The 23,985-nt window shown below is 44.2% G+C and overlaps 1 protein-coding gene across 3 annotated transcripts in view; it reads left to right on the top strand.

Annotated features, from left to right (window-relative positions):
* The window catches only part of TTF2 (transcription termination factor 2), a 39,288-nt gene that overhangs the window by 9,587 nt on the left and 5,716 nt on the right, over positions 1-23,985 (top strand). For 2 of the 3 annotated variants that reach the window (XR_002126125.1, XM_019661470.1), the window contains exons 4-19: positions 1,979-2,045; positions 2,909-3,895; positions 4,589-4,703; positions 5,056-5,241; positions 6,720-6,847; positions 8,326-8,407; positions 10,678-10,797; positions 11,961-12,111; positions 13,754-13,862; positions 16,215-16,396; positions 17,124-17,277; positions 17,604-17,695; positions 18,633-18,715; positions 19,116-19,249; positions 20,175-20,348; positions 22,752-22,810. Coding sequence is in view for 2 of the 3 variants with exons in the window: in XM_019661470.1 (XP_019517015.1) it covers positions 1,979-2,045; positions 2,909-3,895; positions 4,589-4,703; positions 5,056-5,241; positions 6,720-6,847; positions 8,326-8,407; positions 10,678-10,797; positions 11,961-12,111; positions 13,754-13,862; positions 16,215-16,396; positions 17,124-17,277; positions 17,604-17,695; positions 18,633-18,715; positions 19,116-19,249; positions 20,175-20,348; positions 22,752-22,810 (2,823 nt within the window). In the remaining variant the exon portion in view is untranslated. The remainder of the gene's footprint in view (positions 1-1,978; positions 2,046-2,908; positions 3,896-4,588; positions 4,704-5,055; positions 5,242-6,719; positions 6,848-8,325; positions 8,408-10,677; positions 10,798-11,960; positions 12,112-13,753; positions 13,863-16,214; positions 16,397-17,123; positions 17,278-17,603; positions 17,696-18,632; positions 18,716-19,115; positions 19,250-20,174; positions 20,349-22,751; positions 22,811-23,985) is intronic. The other variant, XM_019661471.1, reaches the window with a different exon arrangement.

The following is a 23,985-nucleotide window of genomic DNA, read 5'->3' as shown; positions in this document are numbered from 1 at the left end:
ATATATATATATATAGAGAGAGAGAGAGAGAGAGAGAGAGAAAGCATGGTGAGGGGGTGCTTTTCACTGCCATTTTATAATTTTTGATTGAGTATATTACCTATTTAAACATTTAAATAAAATACATATTTTAAAAGCTCTTATTTAAAATTTTTTGAGGTGTTATTTTAGGTAAGGAAAAAAATCAGTTGGTTCTATTTATCAATGCTTAACTATTATGTACAAAAGTCGAGGCATAGCTAGGAATAAAGATCATATACGATTATTGCCTTCCAGTTTTTGAAAATATAGTCAAGTAGATAGACAGGTACAAATGTAATGCAACTAATAAATATAACAAAAATACAGAAGCAGTACAATGAATGAACAGGGAAGGGAATGTGGGAAAACCATGCAAAGGAGATATGGCTTGAACTAGACATTGAGGGACCTATTGACAGCTGGTAATGGGGAAGACAGTAGGCAAATGGATAAAGGGCATCCTTTGGATGGGGGAGGTACACATACAAAGTCTGGTAGGCTGGAGAGTGTATGGCTTAATTTGGGATTGGGGCAGTGTAGCCATGTCTGCATAGTTGGAGTGTAAGCTGTGTTTGAATGTGCAGGGAATTGCATTGGGATATGTAAATCTATATTCAGTCTTTTAAAAAAAAATTTTTTTATGGAAGATTGCAAATATATATAGAAGTAGATAGGATAGAACAATGCAGCATGAGAACTTCAATAATTACCAGCTCATGGCTAATCTTATTTCATACATACTCTACCGACTCCACACCCCAACTCCTGCCATATTTTGAAACAGATCCTAGATAACATAATTTATTCTATAAATTTTTTAGTATGTAGCTCTAAAAGATATGGACTCTTTTTTGTTTTTAAAAACCAGTTGGAGTATAAATTTCCAGTAGATTCATGAATGCCATAGTTTATTTTTAGTTGTTTTTATTTGTTTAAATCAAGACAAATGGCAATTGATACATATTTCTTTTTTTTTTAAAGATTTTTTTTTTTTAATTGGGGAATTGGGGGATGGGAACAGCGCTGGGGAACTGGGGGAAGGGGAACAGACAAGTTGCTGTCGTTTTTGTTCTTCAGTCTAGTTGTGGAGGACGTTACTTCTCTGGCCCAAGTTGGCACCATCATTGCGCTCTTCCCGGCGAGGCAGACCAGTCACCGACTTCTAGACGGCTGCTCACTGCGGCGACTGGCCGCTCATGCTGGCTGCTGGCGCAGTAGCCCATGGCAACCCCCTGCCACAGGGGCTGCAGCCTACGCCGTTGCAGGGGACTCATGGCAGCCCAGCTCCAGGTTGAGCTGTTGTTCAGCATCTTAGCTGTGGAGGGCAGTGTCACTGTCCCTCATATTTGGGATCCGAACCAGGGCCCTCTGGCATCCCAAGCCAGCTCTCAACCATCGCGGCACTCGGCCGGCCTGATACATATTTCTTTTAAGTCCCTTTAAGTTTCCTCTCCATCGTTTTTTCTCCCTTGTGATTTATCTGTTAAAGGAATCAAGTTGTTTGTCATATAACATTTCCCACTGTCGGGATTTTGCAGATTACATCCCTATGGTCTAGTGTTTTGTGTTCCTCTGTATTTCCTGTAAGTTGGTAATTGGATCTAGGGGTTTGACCGGATTCAGGGACACTGAATGTCTGGTTATCTCTCTTTTTCTGATTTTAGCAGCCACCGCTGATCAGTGTCTTCATTTCAGTCATTCTTTACAGAGTAAAAAGAATAAGCCAGTGCATCTCTTCTGGTTACCATGACACCTCTATTCTTTCACTTCTCAGCCCTTATAAATACCCTGTGCAGCAGAGAATTGTTAAAGGTACATATAAGAGTAACTGGTTTCAGATGACCTTTGAAAACTGATATCAAATAATTGTAAAATGTTTTCTTGGATTTCAAGCAGATTTGTTTATTGTTTTAATGGATTTTCATGGCCTTGATTATTTGTGTTTTATACTTTTTAGATTGTTCTTCCGATGCAATCGAAGTAAGGCTGAGGGGAAGCAATGGTGTGGAACTGTCCCATGGCAGGTAGGAATTCTTCACCTGTTTTTAAACTTGCTATGTTAAGACTGTTCAATCTGTGGCATCACCTGAAAAGACCTTGAAGTACAATATAAACTGGTTGGTCTTTATTATACTATCTCTGAAAGGCAGTGGGTAGACCCTGGTGGGATTTTTAATTCAAAGGACTGGTTATATTCAAGATTTAATTATTTGCCTCCTATTTCACTTACTTAAATATTTTTCAAGCTCTTAATTATAGTCAATATTCTCCTACTTAGGGAAAAATTTAGATTTACTTGATTAACTTTAGCATCCTTTTATAGACCGATACCTCCTTGATACTGGTACAAGTTGAATATAATTCATAAGCTCCTAGAATGTGAGAACAAGGAGAGACCTTACAGATACCCAGGGTAAGGAACTAGACCTAGGGAGGTGCCAAGACTTGTTTTGGTAGAGGGATAGACTCTACCAAACCTATGATTCTAGGCTTCCGCAGTGAAACCTTCCTAAAGCCAAAATCAAAGCCAGCATAGGACCTTGTTTAAGTTTGAAGAGAAGTTCATCTTGAGAGAATAGTTTTTCATGAAAGTGCATTGTTGTGGCTCTTGCTATTGTACAAGCATTTTGATTTGGTCACTGCGTTTCCTTGAGGCCTGGAAAAGTAGCGATGATGGACAGAGAAGGAACCAAGCATTGAAAGCACTGTTAAGAAACGGTTGCTCTGTGAGTTTGGCACACCATCTTTCCTAGAGGCAAAAATGGTCCTGGGCATACTCAGAAATACTGGACTGCTTTTATTGTGTTTCCCTTCCTCTGAAAAAAGGCATTCTAGATATGAAGGTTGCACTAACATTTATATTAAGATGATTTTCTTTGTCTTTTAGGATCCTGATTCCAAAGAACATTCGGTAACCACTAAGGCTCAGCAGGCATCTGAGCCATTTCATTTTCCTTCCAGTCAGAGAAACCCGTTCAAGGTACTTGACAAGAATCAAGAACCGTCTCTCTGGAAACAGTTCATCCAAGGTGGCAATGAGGAAAAGATGGCTGATAAGCAAAGGGAAAAGGGGGATCCGCCCTTGGATCAAAAGAAGGAAAAGAGGACTGAAGCTAACTGCTGGAAGGAGCAAGAGCTCTCATCTGGCCTGGGGGTAAAGAAAAAACAATCTGCAGCTCAAGAGAAGCAGCAAGGGCAGAAGGCAGAGCTTCAGTGGGAAGCCAAGGAGGCTGAAGGGACGCACAAAAGAAACCTTTTTGAGATGAAATCCAGACAGCGCCATGGGGATGAGCTGAGAAAACCGCCTGCGTCTCCTCAGGAGAAATCAAATGGCAAGAGTTATTCTGTGCCCAAAGAACCAGAACCTCTGAGAGTACAGGAAACCAGGACTTTGCCTCAGAATGTTCACAGTCAGAACCCAAAAAGCAAGCCCCAGCAAGGGGAACAGCTCAGCAAGGAGCACCCCCAGGGCTGGGAGGCTGGAGAAACAAAGGCAAAGGACAACCCAAGCATGCGGAGCACTCAGAAGAGGCTCCCAGGGCATTTCCAGGTGCCATCGGAGACCCGCGGAGTGCCCGTGCCAAAAGCATCCGCCACGCAGCCTGCACCACTGGCCGCAGGGCACTCCCTGGGGAAGAGGCGAGAAACTGACGCAAGCAGTAGCGACAGTGAAGATGATGATTTTGTTTCCTGTCAGCCAGGAAGCCCACTACTCTTTGATAGTTCTCCGGATTCACAGAAGGACAACCATAAATTCCCTAGTCAAAGTGTGCAAAGAAAAATGTCTCCTGCCTCAGGGGTTTCCAAGAGGATAGAACCTTCAGACCCAGCAGCCCAACGTACACACCTCACAACACAACTGAAACAGAAGAAGGTAACTGCTGACTTCTGTCTTGTTTTCAGGTCACAGCATTGCTTGCTCTGGGCAGATATGGGACTCCACAGACGAGTTAAAGATGGTAATGTGAAAAAGATTTTGTAGCTGGATGTTTAGTTTCTGCCTTTTCCTGTGTTTATATTTTCAGGATTGATAGGTCAGCTCAGTTTAAAAAAAAAAAGTTGTGGTTTTCACACATAGAGTAGTTAAAAGACCATAATTTCAGAGTTTTAGCATTATATTTTTTTATTTTTTTAAAGATTTTATTAGGGAATTGGGGAAGGAGAACAGCCAAGTTGTTGTCCTTCAATCTTAGTTGTGGAGGGCGCAGCTAGCTCAGCTCCAAGTCCAGTCGCCAACCAGCCGCCTGTGGCTGCTTAGCTCAAAGTGCCGTGTTCAATCTTAGTTGTGGGGGGCACAGCCCACCATCCCATGTGGGAGTCGACCGGCAACCTTGTTGTTAGGAGCACGTGCTCTCACCAGTTGAGCCATCCTGCCACCTGTTGGCAGCTCGGCTCGGGCGCAGCTCACTGGCCCATGTGGGAATTGAACCAGCGACCCTGTTGCTCAGAGCTCGCGCTCAACCAACTGAGCCACTCGGCCGGCCCCAACATTTTAGGTATTTTAATCTGAAGCTGTCTTGCTCATAACGTGAGAGGAAAGATCCATTTTATCGGACCTGTTTTTCAGAGCACACTGGCATCGGTGAACATCCAGGTGCTTCCAGACAAGGGTCAGAAGTTGCTCAAGCAAATTCAGGAGCTGGAGGAAGCACTCGGTGCTCTCGCCCTCTCCCCAGAGCCAGGTAAAGTGGGTTATGTATGCTCCAGAACTTGGGGTTTGCATGAACTTTTACAAGACACATTTGAGACGCCATCTTGATAAAGAATATGTTGATTCCTTCACCTTTCCATTTTATTATCTGCTCCTGAGCTTTCATTTAAGTTATACCTGTGATTTATAAAAACTTGCTCCGATTTCCTGTGGACTCAACTCACTTTCCCATTGTTTTATGCAGCTGTTTAAATGCTATGCTCTCTGGGAAGCCTTCCCCAGCTGACTGGAATGGCGGCCATCCCACCCTTTCTGGCCTCACCACACACATGTAATCCCTTCACTCTTCTGAGCTTCCAAATGGCCTTCTCATGGTTTCTCAGCAGGTCCTAGTGAGAAGAATAATGCTCAAGTACCACAGCAGAGTACCTCCACCCACGCTCCCAGTGACCCTCCCCGGTGGGTGCCGCCCAGAGCCCTGCAGGGTCAGGACCTCCAGCCTCTGGGATCTCTAGGACTAACGGCTGCCTGCCAGGAAGCTGCTGGCGAGTCCAGGCAGTGCTCTGGAGGTAAAATCCAAGGGCCTGGCCCCGTCCTGAGCAGCTACACCTATGAGGTCAGTGCTGCCTAGTAGATGTCTGTGCCCATGTGAAGGGAGAAGCCATCCCTGACTTCTAAATTGCCCGAATAAGAAAGATGACACTGTTTAGCTGAGCTTTGCACAGTGTTCTGTAGATCTCCGTGAGGGCAGGGACTGTGTCTGCCTTGTTCACTGACCTTGCTCAGTCAGCCCAGTGGCTGGCACATAGGCATCATCTAGTAAATGTGGATGAAACTTGAACTTGCATCATGATGAGGTGAGGTAGGTAGACCAGCAGATACATTTGTATCCGTGTGTTTCCATCCTGAACTTTCCAGAAAATGATGAACTCAGAAGTAACTGCAGAATGAGGACCCAGGTAGTGCCTCAGATGCGTCATATGATGGGTCGGTGCGCTGGTGACAGGACGGAGCTCAGGTTGGCTGGCAGTGACTGGCAAAGCTAAAGTTGATTTCCACCCAGTTGAGAACTGCTAGTAGGATAGAGAAAGAGAAAAGGAGAGAAGAAAACAAGCAGGGAGAAAGAAAGGCATGGGAGGAAGCTGAAGAGAAGTAGTTAACCAGGGTGTAAGAGGCAGACTCGGTGCCAGATGGAGCTAAGGTCAGTCTAAGCGGGGATGGAAGATGTACCTGTTACAGTTGTGTCATGGGTTTGGCTGCGTAGGACCATTTTCAGAACGTTGCTATGTTACAGTCTCATTCCATAATCGTAACAGTGACTGAGTCGCCTAGAGGGAAATTAAATTAAGTTAGATGATTAAGGTCAGCAAGTATGTGCTATGTTTTAGAGAGAATTCCACTAAAATAATTTTTCAGTTAAAAACATTTTAATAGTTTAATGTGTATTGGTCTAGAGAAGCCTGTGATTTGGCTACTTCATCCCTAAATTTGCAACCAGCTGAGGTGCCTGCATTTGTTAACTATCTAGAGTAGAGGTTCTCCGTGTGGAATGAGTGGGCTCCCAGCCTGAAGTGTTTCCTGGGGCTGGTGACGTGCACGCCAGGGGCTGTCTGTCCCTGTCTGCCCAAACTTCACCCAGCATGACTTTTCTATTGCTGACCTTCCATTGCATCCAGCCCCAGGGATCTTTTGTCTGCCAGCTCTTCAAAGCTGGAGAAGAAAAACCTACCAAGAATATGATAGGTTATCTTATTTTTTTCATTTGACTTTCTATTATTTTGTCCTTTATTGTAACAGTTTTTTTTATGTGATTAAAAAAAGCAGACAGAGAATGAGGATAGAGGAGCCTGTGAGGCTAGGAGAATCTGGAGGCAAGAAATTTAAGCCCCAAATTATATGTCAACTATAATTAAAACTAAATGAAAAAAAAAAAAGGAATTTTTTAGTCCATACTGAGCCATCAATCAGCAAATAACAAAACACCTTTTTGCAGCTATAGCCAGGACAACACATGTGACACCTTTAGGTAACACCTATCTATATGCAGGCTCTACGAACCACGATAGCCTTTACGCCGTGTGGAAAGTCACAAGTAAAGCCATTGATGAGCTGCACCGATCACTGGAGTCGTGTCCTGGCGAGACGGCTGTGGCAGAGGATCCGGCTGGGCTGAAGGTGAGCCAGGGCGGAGTCACAGTACAGAGTGTCGGGAACAGTGTCCCAGGGCCCTTGGAGAGGGTGACTGCTGTGCGGTTGCCGGGCGGAGCGCCATGCGGATGTGTCTTTCCTGTAGATAATGCTTTAGTAGCTCCCCTTGCAGTATTTTCTCCTCTTCTGTTTAGCAGTGAGGAAAAAAACACCACTTTTTTTCTTATAGTCATAAAGTTATACAGTTGCCCTTGAATAGCGTGGGTTTGAACTGCACGAGCCCACTTAAAATTTGCGTATAAGTGGGTCCACTCAGTTCAAATCCACATTGTTCAGGGTCAACTGTATTTTTGATCCATGGTTGGGAGTCCGTGTGGACGGCTGACTAGTAGTTACATGTGGATTTTTGACTGCACGGGTGTCCGTGCTCCTAACCCCCTCATGGTTCAAGGGTCAAGTATATATACCTGTAGCAGTAACGGATCCACTTATTGACCTTCCATAGGTGCCACGAGGATACAAAGGAATTGCTGCTGTTGATGAACTAGTTGGGGTGAAAGTGCATATACAACATACATAGAGCAATTAGAAAGCAACTTGAAGACAAAGATAAAACGTGCCTTGTAATGTACTGTAGACTGTGTACAAGGTACAAAAGGGATTCAAAATAAAGGAAAAGTCACTCTGGGTCAATCATTATTTGTTGCCTTCGTACTTGGTGCGTTAAAGCTGTAGGCCTAAAGATAGCAGAGGGGACAGAACCCAGACCCTCCAGTCAGAGGGAGTGGTGGTTAGAGGGAAGACAGAGAGACTGGTAGGACAGGGTGACATTGGTACCTGAGCTGGGAGCCGCAGGTGACATTACTGAGCAGGACTCCCTTGCCATAGCCTGGCATTGGTGAAGGAATGTAGATTGGACCAGCTCAAGAGATACTGTGGAATCACTGTAGAATTTTGAGCAGGGGTGTTTTAAGAAGATGATTTTTGTCACTGAGTACAAGATAAACCCGAGTAAAAAACAACTAGAAGGATGCCAGTTAAAGAGCTATTGAAAATTATGGTTGGCAGTGCAGAGTGGGACCCTGGCTAGAGATAGGAGAGTGACATTTCAGAGAGAACAAGGAAAAGCCAACAGCACGGCTCGTGAAAGTAAGGGGACCAGTTAGAGGTCCTGGCTGCAGGCAGTGGAAGCTGACTCGGGCTGGTTAAGCAGACAAGCCAGGACTCCTGCTTGAGGGTAAGAGAAGGCTCTGGACAGACATGCTGGACAGTAGGCATAAGTCACCACTGTCCTGGGCAGGCCAGGATGTGTGGTTTATCCAAGGTGAGAGGATGGAGTCATGGACTTCCAGGTGAAACAGGCAACTTAGACGACAACGAGAACACTGGGAGGATCACTTACAGAAAATCAAAGAGTGGGGTGCGGAGTCCATGTAGCCAGGATCCAGGATAGCCTCTGTCTCATGAGGAATTTGTACTTAACTTTTGGTCGTTACTTTTGTTAGGTCCCTTTGCTGCTGCACCAGAAGCAGGCATTAGCCTGGTTACTCTGGCGAGAAAGTCAGAAGCCACAAGGAGGAATTCTGGGTAAGTGGTATTGTGGTGAGGGCCAGCAAATGCGTGGTGGCATTGTTTCTTGCAGTCCTGTCAAGAGCTCTGTGGGGTTGTTGCCCCCTTTGCCAGATGAGGAAACTGAGGTATGCAATGGCCAAGCAACACACTCATGAGTACACAGCTGTAGGACCAGCCAGGGCTTGGTTGCAAGCAGTAGAAGCTGACTGGCTGATTAAGCAGAGACAGTTCATTCTGCAGTGATCCACAGAATCCCTTTAGATGGGAGAGCCTGGCTGGAGGCCAAACTTGGAGGAGCAGTGGCCAAAGCCAAGTGATAAACTGAGTGTCTGTGGAAAGTGTCATGGCTGCTTTGCTCCATGAGGCACTAGAGGAAAGCAGTGCCGCCCCAAAGTCAGACCCTTCTGTCCCCACCCCTTCCTGGAGGAAGGACTTCTCTGGGAGCCTCTTTTCTCAAGTTGCTGACATCTGAATTGAAGCCTTGTGTGAGTACATGTAGTCTGTGGAGCCAGGTCATGCTGCCAGTACCGTAGCTCTAGAGGAGCCCAGAGAGCAAGGTTTTCAGGCTCTGCTTTGGGGACTCAAAACTACAATTTTCTAAGGTGCTCAACTTCTAGAAAACATGACAAATGTCCACTATGGCTAGTAAATGGCTGTGCTGGGGGTCCTTAAGATTATCCCTAGTTTTTTGTTTTTTTTACGATTTTATTGGGGAGCTGGGGGAGGGGAACAGACAAGTTGCTGTCCTTTTGTTCTTCAGTCTAGTTGTGGAGGACGTCGCTTCACTGGCCCATGTTGGTATTATCATTGTGCTCTTCCTGGGTGAGGCAGTCGCTCACCAGCCATTGGACGGCCGCTCACGGCGGCTTGGTAGCTCGGCAGCTCACGAAAACACACGCCCGCTGTCAGCCAGCCATGCTGCAGCCTGCGCCGTTGCCAGCGACTCACGGCAGCCCAGCTCCAGGTTGAGCTGTTGTTCACCATCTTAGCTGTAGAGGGCGCAGCGTCACTGGCCCTCATGTGGGATCCGAACTGGGGCCCTGCAGCTCAGAGCTGGCGTTCCAAGCCAACTCTTAACCAACGCGCCACTCGGCCAGCCCTATCCCCAGGTTTGATGATTTGCTAGGAGGATGCAGAGCACATAGTCATATTCACGGTATAACTTATTACAACATTAAAAAATAATAATAAAATTATCTTGAGTTGATGCAATCACAATTAATAAAGGGAAAAGGCACATGGGGCAGACTCCAGGGGAAACCAGGCTTAAGCTTCCAGAGGCCTTCCCAGTGGAGTCACACAGGGCGTACTTATTTCTCCCAGCAGTGAGATGTGACAACATCTAAAATGTTGCCAACCAGGGCAGCTTGTTAGAGAGAGAGATTTGGTAACCAAGGTTTTTATCCGGGCCTGGTCACATAGGCAGCTTCAGCATATTATGTACTTAAATTGCATACCTCTAGAAGGTGTTCACATGAACCGTATTGTACAAATAGGTGAGGCACCGTGAGCCACTCTTAGCAGTTCTTTCAGTGGTGGGAAGCTTCCTGAGATCCGAGCTGCCAGACACCAGCCAAGGGCCGGCCTTGTAAGCAGGGCTTTCAGTGGATAGTAGGCAGGGCTGTTGGGCTAACTCTTTCTGCACAGGGGCAGAGCCAGAATTTGGACCAGAACCCATGCTGTGACATTTTACTCCTGCTTATGTCAGAGTGATTAACGGTTAAAGTGGGGATAATGTTTTATAGGGCATAAATAGTAAATTGGATAAGTTCAGTGACTGGCACAATGAGACTACCCAAGAAATGTTCATTTATGCCCCTCTCTGATGAGTAAGTTAAGGGAATGGAGGGCTGTTTTGAGTTAACTCCAGAAATGTGGAAGCACCAGTCAAGTCGGTAGAATATCTCTACAGGATCTTTTTTCCTTTTGGGGCGGGTAACAAATAAAAAGACTAGGCAACATCTTCAAACTGAGAGAGGTATCAGTGAATGCATTAGGTAAGTAATAATGCAACATGGAGTCTAGAATAGGTCTAAATAGTAAGCTTAAGTTTTACGAGTCACAGTAAATGTCTTTGGTCTAGATCAAAACAAATAGCAAGAACTAGGGTTCATTTAAATAAGAAAAGCACAGGCTTCATTAGGGCTGGCAAAGCGCAGTGCCCGATTGGCCCCAACAGCAAAGAGAGCATGGAGTGCATGTCTACCAGTGGTTTCCTCTCTCGAAGCTGAGTTGACTCTCTACTCTGAGTAATTAACTCTCCTGTTTTTGTTTTTATTTTTCAGCGGATGATATGGGATTAGGAAAAACCCTGACAATGATCGCACTCATCCTGGTCCAGAAGAATCAAGAGAAAAACAAAGAAAAGGACAAAAACATGGCCTTGACTTGGCTTTCCAAAGATGGTACTCACATGCCTTCCTAGCCTGCTGTTTCCTAAAGCATTTGCACCAGCAGAGAGGGGAAACGTTTAAGCCACGAAAGGGCATTTTTGGTCATATTTAATCTATTGGAAATCTAGTATTAGACTACTTTCTTGTGGTATCATTTCTGATGCTGATTATGCTAATTATAAGTGACTTTATCCTTTTTAATATAAACTTAGCTTGACCTGTGATTAGAAAATTTTTATGGAAAAAGCTAAGGTTCTGGAAGACTTAAACATAATAATGATTATTTTTGTTAGTGTTGAGGGTAACATTACAGGGTAGATTCAAATTAGTTAATATAATATTTTTTTAATGAAGGTCTGTCCCAAATGCAGATTTTAGCCCTCATAGCAGCTGTTTTCCATGTTTCTGAAATTCCAGAAGATTCCAGATTCTAGACAATTTCTATCTTCTTTCAACCTGTTTTTAAAATGTAATAATTGTAAGTACTTTAAAGGTCCTATATATCGTGTGTAGATAGCACCACATGTAAGTTGCCACATACACAGGTATACTTTTCAGTTGGCTAGAGAGTTAAAAAAAAAATCTGTGACCATCTGCTGTCAGGGCCTCTGATGACCACTGTTGCCGCTGGATCCTGGTACGTGTACACACACACACACACACACACACACACACGGATGAGGGGGCAGCAGTACAACCACTCCATCACTAACTTGTTCCAAAGAAATGTTTTCTTAGGGGTTTTTGTACTTACATTTTAATGTAGATGTAATTTTAATGTTTTTTTGAAAAAAAATAATACTTCCCTCTAATGCATCAGCTCAGGACGAGTTGGGAAATGATCCAGTTTCTACTTTATGGCCACTGTGAAAGTGCATTGTTTTATTTTGTGTTTTTTTTTTTAGACTGAGGTCATGTACTACCTACTTTCCTCTCCCTCTTTAGCCCATCTCATGCTTTTATAGGGGAAAATAAAGAAGTAATTAACTGTTTTGAGTTAAAAGAACATCTCATCCATTTCTTATTCTGTAAGCTGTGTGTAGAAATAAGAGCAGCAGTTGATAAAAATATTGATTGAAGGAATAAGTCAATCAAGAGAAAGTTACTGTGTTTAGGAAGTTAAAGTCTATTTAATGAATATAAATAGATGTTGATTTTTTTTTCTCCCTGTAAAGACTCCATTGAGTTTACTTCCCATGGAACACTTATCATCTGTCCTGCTTCCCTGATCCATCATTGGAAAAAGGAGGTGGAGAAGCGTGTGAGCAGCAACAAATTAACAGTCTATCTCTATCATGGGCCCAACCGAGACCAGCGTGCAAAAGTGTAAGTGCAGAAACAATGCAGCCAGTAGGGGTGCTCAGTATTGAGGCCTCAAGGCCATATGACTGAACCTGCTTTCCATGAGACCTCATTTAATCAGGACTGGTGACATTGTGACAACCAAAGGCACTCATCACCAAACAGCCTTCACCTCTTGAGAGAAAATGACATCCTTTTGCTATATCCTTGTCACTGTCCCCGAAAGCTGCTGTGTGAGGAGGCCTGAGATGCCTCTGTCGGCCAGGTAGCTGCAGCATTCCCCTGGTACACGAGGATATGTGCCAGTGATTTCATTATTGCTGAGTTTCTAATTCCAAATTCACATTCTTTTTCTGTTACTGTGCATGGAACCAGCTCAGTCTTACAGAGCGTTTTGATATCATAGTAACAATTAGTTGCTATATAGGCTGATATGCTATATTTTTATGACTGTTTTTCATTTATGAACAATCTAAGAAGTTTTGGATTCAAGAGTTTAGGATTAGGCCTAACTGAATTTCTGAGGTGGGATGATCAAGAGGGATGAAAGAAAACATTTCCTCATACGGTAATTTGAGTCCTAGTTTTTGTCTTTTGGTTTTAAAGGAATCGTTTTTTGTTCTTAACTGTGATATGCTGGTCTGGGTTGAATACTTGCTGAATAGTTAAGGACAGAGTTGTTTCTGCTTCTGTGATAAGTAATCTCTCTCCCCAGCCTCTGACACTGGATATTTTATCTCCTGAAGAACAGGGTAGGTGACTCTTATCACACACCAACTCTCATGACTGAGAGTCACTTCTGCAAACTGACACATCAGGGCAGCAGCGCAGGCCTCATGCTTCTCCGGCATAGAGGACTGTAAGGAGCCTGCCTTTCTTCTAGATTCTCATTTAGAAATAATTTGCATCTCACTTGATTTGCACTTTGATCATACCTAGTGTGGTGTTCATAATACACAAGTTGACTGATTGGAATCATTCTCAGTTATGCCTTTCTGTGATCCGAAGGCCACATGTAGACATTGCTGCCTCTCTGAATTAGACATATCATTTTTATCAAAGGTATTTAGTGAAGTTCTCAAGTGCACAATATTAAGCTTTGTTGGGAAAAGATTTGTGCCTTTTGTTGAGAATCTTTTATGTAAAGAGTGTAGGCAAAGTAAACTGAAAGTTTCCAGCACGATTATACTCAAATGTCAAAGCGACTGGGTTTTTACAAATCGGTTATAGAACCAAGAAGAGAAAGCATCATTGATGCAAGGTGAACCAGTGCCTTGAGAGTTTCTTACTTCCTGGGACTTCAGTGTCATCTCTATCAAATCTTCCCTAAATGTCAGTTCCCAGTCCTTCCCTACGTTCTGTTCTGGCCACATCATGTCCAGGTTAACGTGACCCTAGCTGCTTTTCCTTTCTGACTCATAGAATGGGAGGAGGGAGGCTGTTCTAGCTATAGTGAACAGACTGTAAAAATGATCCGAGTTAAGAGAGAAGGAAGCCAAGTGAGTGAAGTTTACCATTCCAAAATCGTGTGTGTGGATCAAGGACATAGGTGAATGAACTCTGTCCTTCCAGCCATAGGCATTTTTATGACGGGATGAACTCTGCCTCTGGTTGTCAGAGCCACAGAGGGAGCACTCACCATTTGCTTTGTGTTCTGTCTATGCAGCCTCTCTACGTATGACATTGTAATCACCACCTATAGCCTTCTGGCCAAGGAGATCCCCACGAAGAACAAGCAAGAGGGAGAGGTCCCGGGCACAAACCTCAGAAAGAAGGTGAGGGTGGGGGCTGCCAGGGGAGGAGACGGGAAGCCACATCTCTTAACCGGAATCTTTTTTTTTAGTGTATATAATCATCTTTATTATAATTCATAAATACATCAGAAATGGATATCTTTAATAAGACACCTAGGTTCTCATGGGCCTCGGCTTTGTGTCCTTGCAGTCCTTAATTTTATTACGACAGTTTTTCACCTTGGCTTTCTGAACGGGCTCCGGGGCTCCTAGGTCCAAGGACAGATCTGTCTTAATAGAGCTGCCCATGCTCAGTGCCTTCTGCAATTCCTTATAAATTCCAGTGGGTCGCGATCAACCGGAATCTTGTCACAGCCCCAGAAATAGCAACGGCGCCCTTGAATGTCCTAAATGTTTCACCTGTGAAAGTGAAGCATTCTCTCCTCTGTCCCTTTTTTTATTCTAGATACCTCCTCAGTGATAGAGGTCGAGGTTTGGAACAGTGCTTAGCTCAGCGGTTCTCAACCTGTGGGTCGCGACCCCTTTGGGGGTCGAACGACCCTTTCACAGGAGTTACCAGGTACTCGTATGTGGACGTATCTGCATGTGGGCCTGGAGACGGATAGAGGAGCGGTGTCTCGATTCCTAAGACCATCGAAAATATGTGTTTTTCAATGGTCTTAGGCGACCCCTGTGAAAGGTTGAGAACCGCTGGCTTAGCTGTTTCTTAGGACTAGTAACTACATTGCAGTATTGTTGGTCATCATTACATGATTCTAGGAAGGCCTCACTTGTTGCAATTTTTATTTTAGTCTTTGTGGTATAGTCTCAGGATATGTTTTATATTTAGTGTCAAGATTAGTATTTTGGTATTAAGTCATCATTCATTCCCTGCCTCCCTTCACCTCCCAGGGAAAGGGGTTGAAATAATAAAGCTGCAAATGGGCTAAATGATAACCAGAGAAAATCCCTGAGTGTTTGCTGTGCACCCAGGGAGGTTCTGTTGTCTAGGGCAGACACTCTATTGTATAGTGATTATGGGGTTTTGTTCTCCTGAAAACACAGTGTTGTTCCAGGAACTCATCTTTTTTTTCTTTTTTTTAAAATTTTACTGGGGAATTGGGGAAGGGGAACAGCCAAGTTGTTGTCCTTCAATCTTAATTGTGGAGGGTGCAGCTAGCTCACCTCAAGGTGCTGCGTTTAATCTTAATTGCGGGTGGACTTAGCCCACCATCCCACATGGGAGTCGAGCCCACCATCCAATGTGGGAGTCGAACCCGCAACCTTGTTAGGAGCATATGCTCTCGCCAGCTGAGCCATCCTGCCACCTGTTGGCAGCTCAGTGGCACCTCAGCTCGGGCTGGGAATCGAACCAGCGACCCTTTTGCTCAGAGCTTGCACTCTCAAGCAAGCTCTTAACCAACTGAGCACTCGGCTGGCCCTTTTTGCATTTCTTTTTATCTTCAGAACAACAGAATATTCACAGATTTTTTGATCTGGGGAAATCTCTAGAATGCTTCTCCATCTTGACCAAATCTAACTTCTTTCAAATGATTAAGTTAGCAGATTCCTCGGTAGTTCCTTATTGCTTCCAGGATAAAACCTTAATTCCTTTACATGATGTATTAGGCTTTTTATGACCTCACCCTACTTGCCTGTCCCTCATCATCTACCCCCCCAGCCCTCCGTGTGGCCCCTCATGCTCAGCTGCAACATGAGATGCATACTGCTCTGCCATAGTCTCCTTCTGAATGGAATGCTTTGCCTCCCCGTCTGATTAAATGCGTCTCCTAGCACCATGTGCTTCCTTACATCACAGCACTCCATTTATTCAGCAAATACTGAGTGTCTACTACATGCCAGATGCTATTTCAGGTTTTAGCCTTGGACATGACTGACAAGATTCCTAGTGTCATCTGTTGAATTATCCAGTGGGACTTAGTATGTATACACTATTTTGCAGTTATCTTGTTTTTCTCCTGCTTGAGGGTAGAACTGCCCTTTATGTCTGGCTTAGCATCTTTATGTAAAAGTAGACTCTTAGTAAATTTTTAGTGACTTTGTAAATTTAGTAAATACTTTATACTTTATCGAATGAGTGAATTAGCAGGCTTGACACCTACAGTGGTCCTGACCCATAGCCATCACTCAAATAAATGAAAACTTCAGAAAACATTTTATTCTTAAGCATCTTAAGCTCAGGGATTGGGACCCGCAAGTGACTCGTTTACTTGTACACCATAAGAGTTTCCAGTCTTGGCTTCTTAAGCTTACTAATTTTAGTGGACCCTCAAATGTAAAGATTGGGTCTTCAGTACTTGTTTGCTGTTTCCCCTTGTCTTCTTGAAGACATTTACCCATACTGTTGTTGGATTTCACTGGTGTTCCTTCCAGGGTGTCTCGACCCCTTTGCTTCAAATAGTCTGGGCTCGGATCATACTGGACGAAGCTCACAATGTTAAGAACCCCCGAGTGCAGACTTCCATCGCTGTGTGTAAGCTCCAAGCTCATGCCCGCTGGGCTGTCACTGGAACCCCCATTCAGAATAACTTGCTGGACATGTATTCCCTGCTGAAGTGAGTAAAGCCTTTGGGATTATGTAAGTGTGAATTCCGTCAGTAACCTTCATCATTATTTCATATCTCATGATAAAGCTCCGGTGTGTTCCAGATTATCTCGTGGCAGATGGCAAGCCTGTCAACCTTTAAAGGGCAAAAGAGTTAATATTTATGAGAAAAATCATCTGTTGATTGACTGGATGATATAGGACTTTGATTACATTCAGCCACTGTATATATGGAAAAATACAGGACAGATTAAATGAAAGGAAACAATTAAATTAAAGTCACCTCTCTGCAGCCCAGTGAATGTTTTGGGCTACTTCTGCTTTAAAACATATGGCCTAGGGTCAGGACTACAGTTTATTTGAAGCAAACAGAAAAGAATGCTGAATTTCAAAATACTTGTTTTTATTAAAGTCAGCCCATAAGAAGATATGGAATCTCTTTGCTAGCCTTTGAAGCTTTAGGAATAAATTCTAGCTATTGGTTATATGCCCTGTTATGATGAGACTGACATTGGTAATGGGAAAATTCACATTTTTATAATGTGGTTTTCGTTACTGACTTGGAGCCCTTTGATCTATCTCGCAGAGCTTTGCTATGAAATTCACTTTTAAAAATGATTGGATGACAGATATAACGGATAATCTGATTTGTTTTTCATCTTACGTCTTTGAACCTTTACTCCATCCTCCCATACTTCTCCTTTCCGACTCTCTGTCCTTCTTTCCCAACAAAAAAGATTTCTTCGTTGTTGTCCATTTGATGATTTCAATCTGTGGAAGAGCCAGGTTGACAATGGTTCAAAGAAAGGAGGAGAACGGTTAACTATTTTAACCAAGAGCCTTTTGCTGAGGAGAACAAAAGACCAGCTGGACTCCACGGGCAAGCCCTTGGTAATCTCATTTGTGTGTGTTTGTGTATGGGGCAGGGCGTGCAGGGAAGCAGGATGACCATGTGACCGTGTCCCTTCTTGGGTTAAACCGCCGTCTGCTCTGCTCTGGAGCCCCTGAGCCTCCATCTTCCAATGAGGAGGCCCTGGGCGTGCTGTCCTGCGCCTTGTGGCACAGCGGTCCTGTTGCGTCGTGTGTTTCGGGAAGGGCGGGAGCCGCTGTCTGGGGCTTGACTAGACTGCCAGTGTCAACTCTGGGGAATTCACTCTGTAATATTCAGTTCATTTGGATCGCTTCATCCCAGCTGCTCTTTTCTTATACTCTTCCAGGTGATGCTGCCCCAGCGTAAATATCAACTACATCGTTTAAAGCTTTCTGAAGACGAGGAGACTCTTTACAATGTCCTTTTTACAACATCTAGGTGTGTGCAATGAAGAAGCAGCTTCTCATATGTATTGTATTCCTGTCCTTACTTGGGAATGAGTCGTGGGTTAAGTTTTCTCCAACTGTATTTATGGCATTATGATAAGCTGGATATCCATGTTCTGTTTTTTATAATCTCCCTCTCTCATTCTTTACCCCCCTCTCTCCTCATCTGTGTCTCATGTACACATTGCAAGTTTTTTAACCTGTTCTTTATTCGCTTTCTTGCATAGAAGTGCTGGGTGTGGCCACTGTGCACTGGGTCTGTCTGGCTTTCATGGGGCCATATTGGGAAGTTACATCTCTTTGACCTTTGAACCTTATCCAGAATCTCATTGGAACTTAAAAAGAAGTTGCTCTGTAATCCTTCTTGTCACCTGTTCTTTGCACTTTCTCTAAAACTCTTCTGCTTCCCTCAATTCCAAATTTAACTTGCTCCCACGTGGTACCTTCCATTTCTAAGATGTATATGGTTTTTTCTTTTTGTATATACCTTATATAAACATTTATCAAGAATGTTATACTAACCAATAATATTTGCATACCAGCATATTACATATTCATATTAAATATTATATTTTATATTAATATGTTAATCATTTTAAAATGTTGTTGTTTTTTTTTTTTTTAGCTGAGCCATCCTGCCACCTGTTGGCAGCTCAGCGGCTGCTCAGCTCGGGCCGGACTCGAACTGCTGTTGCTCAGAGCTCAAACTCTTTAGCGAGCTCTTAACCAACTGAGCCACTCAGCCGGCCTGATTTTGTTTTTTAAACAATTATTTTCATTACCTTTGGCCAACACTGACTATGAAACTAATAGCGTTTAAAAGTCGACTTTTATAATGTTTCAAGGTCCTACAATAAGCACATGATCATTTAAACCTGTTTGGTTTTAGCAAACATTCTATGTACATTTTCTTTTTTGATCGGAGGCAGGTCGGCTCTGCAGTCCTATCTAAAAAGACAGGAAAGTGTGGGTAACCAATCTGGACAAAGCCCCAATAATCCGTTCGGTAGAGGTAAGCAGTGGGACACTCCTAAATACATGTAACTGAGGAAAATGTGGAATCAGAGCCTTAAAGTTGCAGCAGTAGGAGGTTGTGGTTTCTTGGTATACATTTGACCTGAGCCAGGAGCCTCAAACCGCAGTAAAATAGACTGATCTGCAAGCACCAGACCTGGTGGTCTAAACTTCTTTTTAATTATTTGCAAAGCCTGCTCTATTAAATGCAAGTGGGCCTATAAAGCAAACCAGTGTTTCATTTGGCTTAATTGGTAGAGACAAATGAATTATAACTATATTATTGACTCTCCGATCATAGAAGTTTAAAATAGCCTCACTTAGTTCCCGATGCGTCCCCATGTTTCTCTGTTTTGAGCCCTGCACTATTTGCTGTGGTTTCTTTTCCTTCCTGGAAGTGGCACAGGAGTTTGGGCCTGCTGAGCCTGGACGCTCTGCGGTGGCATGCTCAAAGAGACCTAGCACCGTCCACATATTGTCACAGTTGCTGAGACTCCGCCAGTGTTGCTGTCATCTTTCTTTACTAAAGTCGGTAAGAGAAGCCTTGAGCTTGGTCCCCCAGGGAAGCGTGCCGGGGAGTCTATTTTAGTCTCCAGTATGCTCGATGAAGCAAAATGGGCTTAGGGTTTTCTCAGTTCATGGTGGGCAGAAAAGAGGACTCGTTTATTTTACTTCATTTTATATTCATCTTTATTGATCTTGATAATTCCCATGGTATTGAACAGTTTTTTTTGTTTGTTTGTTTGTTTTAGCTGAGCCATCCTGCCACCTGTTGGCAGCTCAGCTCGGGCCAGGAATCAAACCAACAACACTGTTGCTCAGAGCTCGCACTCTTGAGCGAGCTCTTAACCAACTGAGCCACTCGGCTGGCCCAGTATTGAACAGTTTTTATTGTTTGTTTTCTTTTGTTTTAAATAAGCTTTTTTATTTTAGAATGGAAAATGATATTTTATTAAAAAGGGAACTATTTATGAATATGTTGGTATTTTAGGATGTCATAAAATGAATTGAGTTACCTTTTTTTCTGCCTTCAGGCAATATGGGGGCTTTAAAATCTAGTTGTGAAAACTCAAGTACTTATGCAATTGGAAAAGCTGCCTTTACATTGGTGAGAGGCACATCCTAATTAAGGGGAGTATGTTATTCTTTTGAGGAGTTGTAATAGATCTTGATTATCAGTAGCTTAATTAATTGTACTGTCCCAGCTGGGGAGAAAGAATGATCATGTAATCTGTCTGGCAGTCTCTAGAAAGTTCCATCATTTGATTCATCTTTAATCAGGTAAAAAAAAAACTTGCAAGATTACATTTTAATCAAGGTTTCTCTGAGGAGATACCGACGATGCATTAGAAGACATGTGGCTGTGTGGAGTGTTAAACAGTCAGCACAGTCATCGGCAGGTAACGTGACTGGATGCCTCACGTGCCTCTTCTGTCCCCTCCCTACCTTCCGCTCAGGCCTTGGACCCGGAAGAAATGAAGAGCGAAGGCCTTTCCCTCCTTTCCCTGGAGGAGCAGCTCGGCGCCTTGACTTTGACCGAACTCCAGAATGCAGAGCCGTCCTCCACGGTTTCCCTTAATGGTCAGTGCTTCCAGGTGGAGCTTTTTGAAGACATGCGAGAGAGTACCAAGGTACATTTGTCAACTCTATTCCGTTAGAAAGACTGGGATTCCACGCGTTTTTCTGTGTGAGAGCATGTTTGTCCAAGTGGGTACAGCCGTTTGTTTGATGGCAGAGCTTGAACTCTTTGATTTTAGCCGATCAGATTCTCTTTCCAGTCTTAAATTCTTCTTTTATTTAATGAATCAAACTACAGTTACAAAATGGGCTTTCAGGGAGTGATGTGGGGCAGCCCCTGCATCAAGGCGCATTTCCTGTCCGGTATTACCGGGAGAGGAGCCTTTCGGGTTTATGCTAGCGACAGGGCCTCAGTGAGAACAATTTGTCCCGGGAAAGCTTGAAAGGGGAACAGCAAAAGCTGGGCCCTGGAGACCATGTAACACATCTGGGCGCTGATTGCTTGGACTTGTTGAAAGGCTTCCATCTGCGAGTGTTGTTTCCTACATGGCCTTCCGTCTTCATTAGTCGTTCTGTTCTACTTTCATTAAAACTTTTTAAGGCTGAAGAGCTCTGTTAGAGGAAGGCCGAGATATGCTGTAACTTGAGTCCTGCCTTTCATCTTAAGCCCATGCCTAGCTTCAACCTCTCTCTTCAAAGCCTTTTTTAAAAAAAGTAACTAGAAAGGAGGTCACTGCCAAGGGAATGGTGTTACTTAAGAGTACTCTCAATTAAATGTTTCAAGTATTACTCAGGCACTAATAACTGAAAGAAACAGAAGAGCACCATATGTGGCCAGACTTCCTGTTCTAGCGCCTCCTAAGTTAGCTGTTGGTTTAAAACTTGTATTCTTCATAGTCATGTTCCTTGTCTAATACTTGGGTAATGTTTACTCATAAGGCTTCTTATTGTAAGCCTGTTCAAAGCAGTTCACACCACTTTAAGTTGATTCCTGTAGGGAAAGGATTTTCGTTGGTAACACAGACCTGAGCTCATACAGAATGCTGCCGGAATTTGGCCCCGGCTCAGGCACCGTGGATCCTGCTCTCCCACTACAGTTTTCTCAAAATACCCATCATCGGCCTTTGCGTCGACTTTCCTCCCTCCCTCCCTCCCTCCCTTCTTTCCTCCCTTCCTTTCTTCCTTCTTTTTTTTTTGTTTTTTATTTCTGTTTCACGTGGCAGAGCACTTTCCACAACCTCTCGTTGCCAAGACACCATGCACTTCATGTACCTGCTGTTTTTCTTCTTACTAATTCAAAACGGTGCAGTTTTGTGACTCACTTCCTGCCTAGGCGTCAGCATGTTTGTTCAGATCGGAAAGCAGCCTTGTGTGGGGGCCTCTGTAGGTTACCACCATTACAGCGTGGATTGGAAGGGCGGAGGGCACCCCAGACTTTTTCTGGCTCAGCCCTTTTTCACTGGTGAGGAGTCTGAGCTCTTACCGGGGAGTGCTGGAGCGATAACAGTCATGCAATGACAGAGTAAGCACTTTCCTCGTCTCCTGATTCCTGGTCCAGTTTTCTTCCTCCTCCACCATTCTGGGGATGAGCTCGAGGGCCCTTGGAGGCTTTTGAAAGGTCATTCACATTAACAGTCGGGAAGAATGAACTCAACTGCTGTCCAGAGTCGTGCCCCTGTGTCCTTACTGACTGGTCCCATGTGGACTCAGATGTGCCCAGAGGGGTTTTGATAAATATCCAGAGAGCTCGTTTGGAAGCTTTGGCAAGGGTTCTTCAGTCTGAACACGACTTCTCCAGCAGCATTTGGAGCGGGCCTTAAACTGGGTAAAGCTCTTTCACTTTCTTCCACAATGGTTAGGAGAGTACCTTCTGTGGTCTAGCAATGTGCTGGTTGCTGGGGGTACAGAAGTGAACTAGACGCGTGCTAGCTGTGCCTCCTTGGAGCATCTCAAGTCACTGAAACAAGAGATGATTCAATAAGCAGTTAATACATAGCCCGAAAAAGACCATGATAATCGAAACAAGAGGCATCTGTATCAGCACATAGGCATTGGGCACCTAACCCATACTTAGGGGGCTAGGAGGACTTCCCGGAGGAAGTGCCATTAAGCTGACATAGAGGGGTGTTCTAGGCAGAGGGAACAGAATGGACCAAGATGAGGCAAAGCATGGCCCAGTGGAGGAAGGATTTCAGTGTGACTGGAGTGTCATTCGGGGAGGGCGTAGTGAGAGATGAGGCTGGAGACGTCAGCAGAAGCCAGAGCAGCGGGGATCACTGTAAAGACCTTGGGCTTTATCCTCAGTGGGAAGCCATGCAAGGGGCTTCAGCCAGTGGAGGGAAGTGACACACTGCCAGCTTAGAAATAGTTCTCTGGCTGCAGACAAGAGTGCAGTAGAGAAGGAAGGGTAAGACCAGATGTAGAGAGGCCACCCCGGAGACTGCTCAGTAATTCAGGTGAGGGATAATGCAGTAAAGGTGCTTACACCTATCTGTGTTCATGTAACCTTTTTCCAGATTTCAAACCTGTTGGCAGAATTGGAGGCAATCCGAAGAAATCCAGGGTCCCAAAAGAGGTAAATGTGTTATTTCATTATCTAAGTATTGCTTGTAGTTGACGAAGCAAGAAAATTTGATATTGCTGATAGTTACACGTTGTAGCTCTTTTTTTTGTAAAGATTTTTTTTATTGGGGAGTTGGGGGAGGGGAACAACACTGGGGAATTGGGGGAAGGGGAACAGACAAGTTGCCGTCCTTTTGTTCTTCAGTCTAGTTGTGGAGGATGTCGCTTCACTGGCCCAAGTTGGTATTACCATTGTGCTCTTCCCGGGTGAGGCAGTTGCTCGCCGGCCACTGGACAGCTGCTCATGGCGGCTCTTGGCAGCTCACACTGGCTGCCAGCCGCTCACGCTGGCTTCCGGCCACTCACAGTAGCTGACAGCAGCCCACTGCAGCCTACGCCGTCGCCAGTGAAGCATGGCAGCCCAGCTCCAGGTCGAGCTGTTATTCACCATCTTAGCTGTAGAGGGCGCAGCGTAACTAGCCCTCATGTGGGATCCGAACCGGGGCCCTGCTTCTCAGAGCTGGAGTCCCAGGCCAACTCTTAACCATCGCGCCCCTTGGCCGGCCCAACATCGTAGCTTTTTATATCAAGGAACGTCAGTCACGCTCAGCAGAAAGCACTAATGCTATAGCACAAATTCCCTATGATTTCTAATTAAAATATTTGTGGCACTGATTAAAAAGAAATTCTCTAGAGTATCCGAGTAAGCTAAGCATCTGACGAAATGTTTAAAAGTAGAGAAATATGTGAAGAAAAGCAAGGGAGGAACAGATGGAAAACAGAGGACAGTGAGCAGACAGGAAGCCCCCACAGAGCTGGGGGCCCTGGATCTGAGGAGGTCCATTTGTTGTTTGTCACAACTTCATGTATGTTATAAATCTGTACTTGTATATATGAAATACTTCGACCTAAAAACTGAAAGCTTTAATTAAAACGTAGCTTGGGGGTGCATGTGGGGGTTGAGTAGAGAAGTCATAGCAGCTTGTTCTGACTGGCAGAGGGAGGGTGGCTTGTATCCCTTTTCTGCCGGACCGCAGATCTCTGGATGAATCCCCGGCCCCCAAATCATAGGAGGCTGCAGTCCTTACTTTAGCCACCACTTTATCCTGACTTCATTTAGCAAGAGATACATTGTAGAATGGATCTGGAAACAACGAGAAGCATTCTAATCTTTTTTTTTAATGTCAC

Source organism: Hipposideros armiger, unplaced genomic scaffold (assembly GCF_001890085.2).
Source record: "Hipposideros armiger isolate ML-2016 unplaced genomic scaffold, ASM189008v1 scaffold_349, whole genome shotgun sequence".
NCBI classification, from domain to species: Eukaryota; Metazoa; Chordata; class Mammalia; order Chiroptera; family Hipposideridae; genus Hipposideros; species Hipposideros armiger.
The sequence above is the reverse complement of the archived record's forward strand: the minus strand, read 5'-3'. Positions and strand labels throughout refer to the sequence as shown.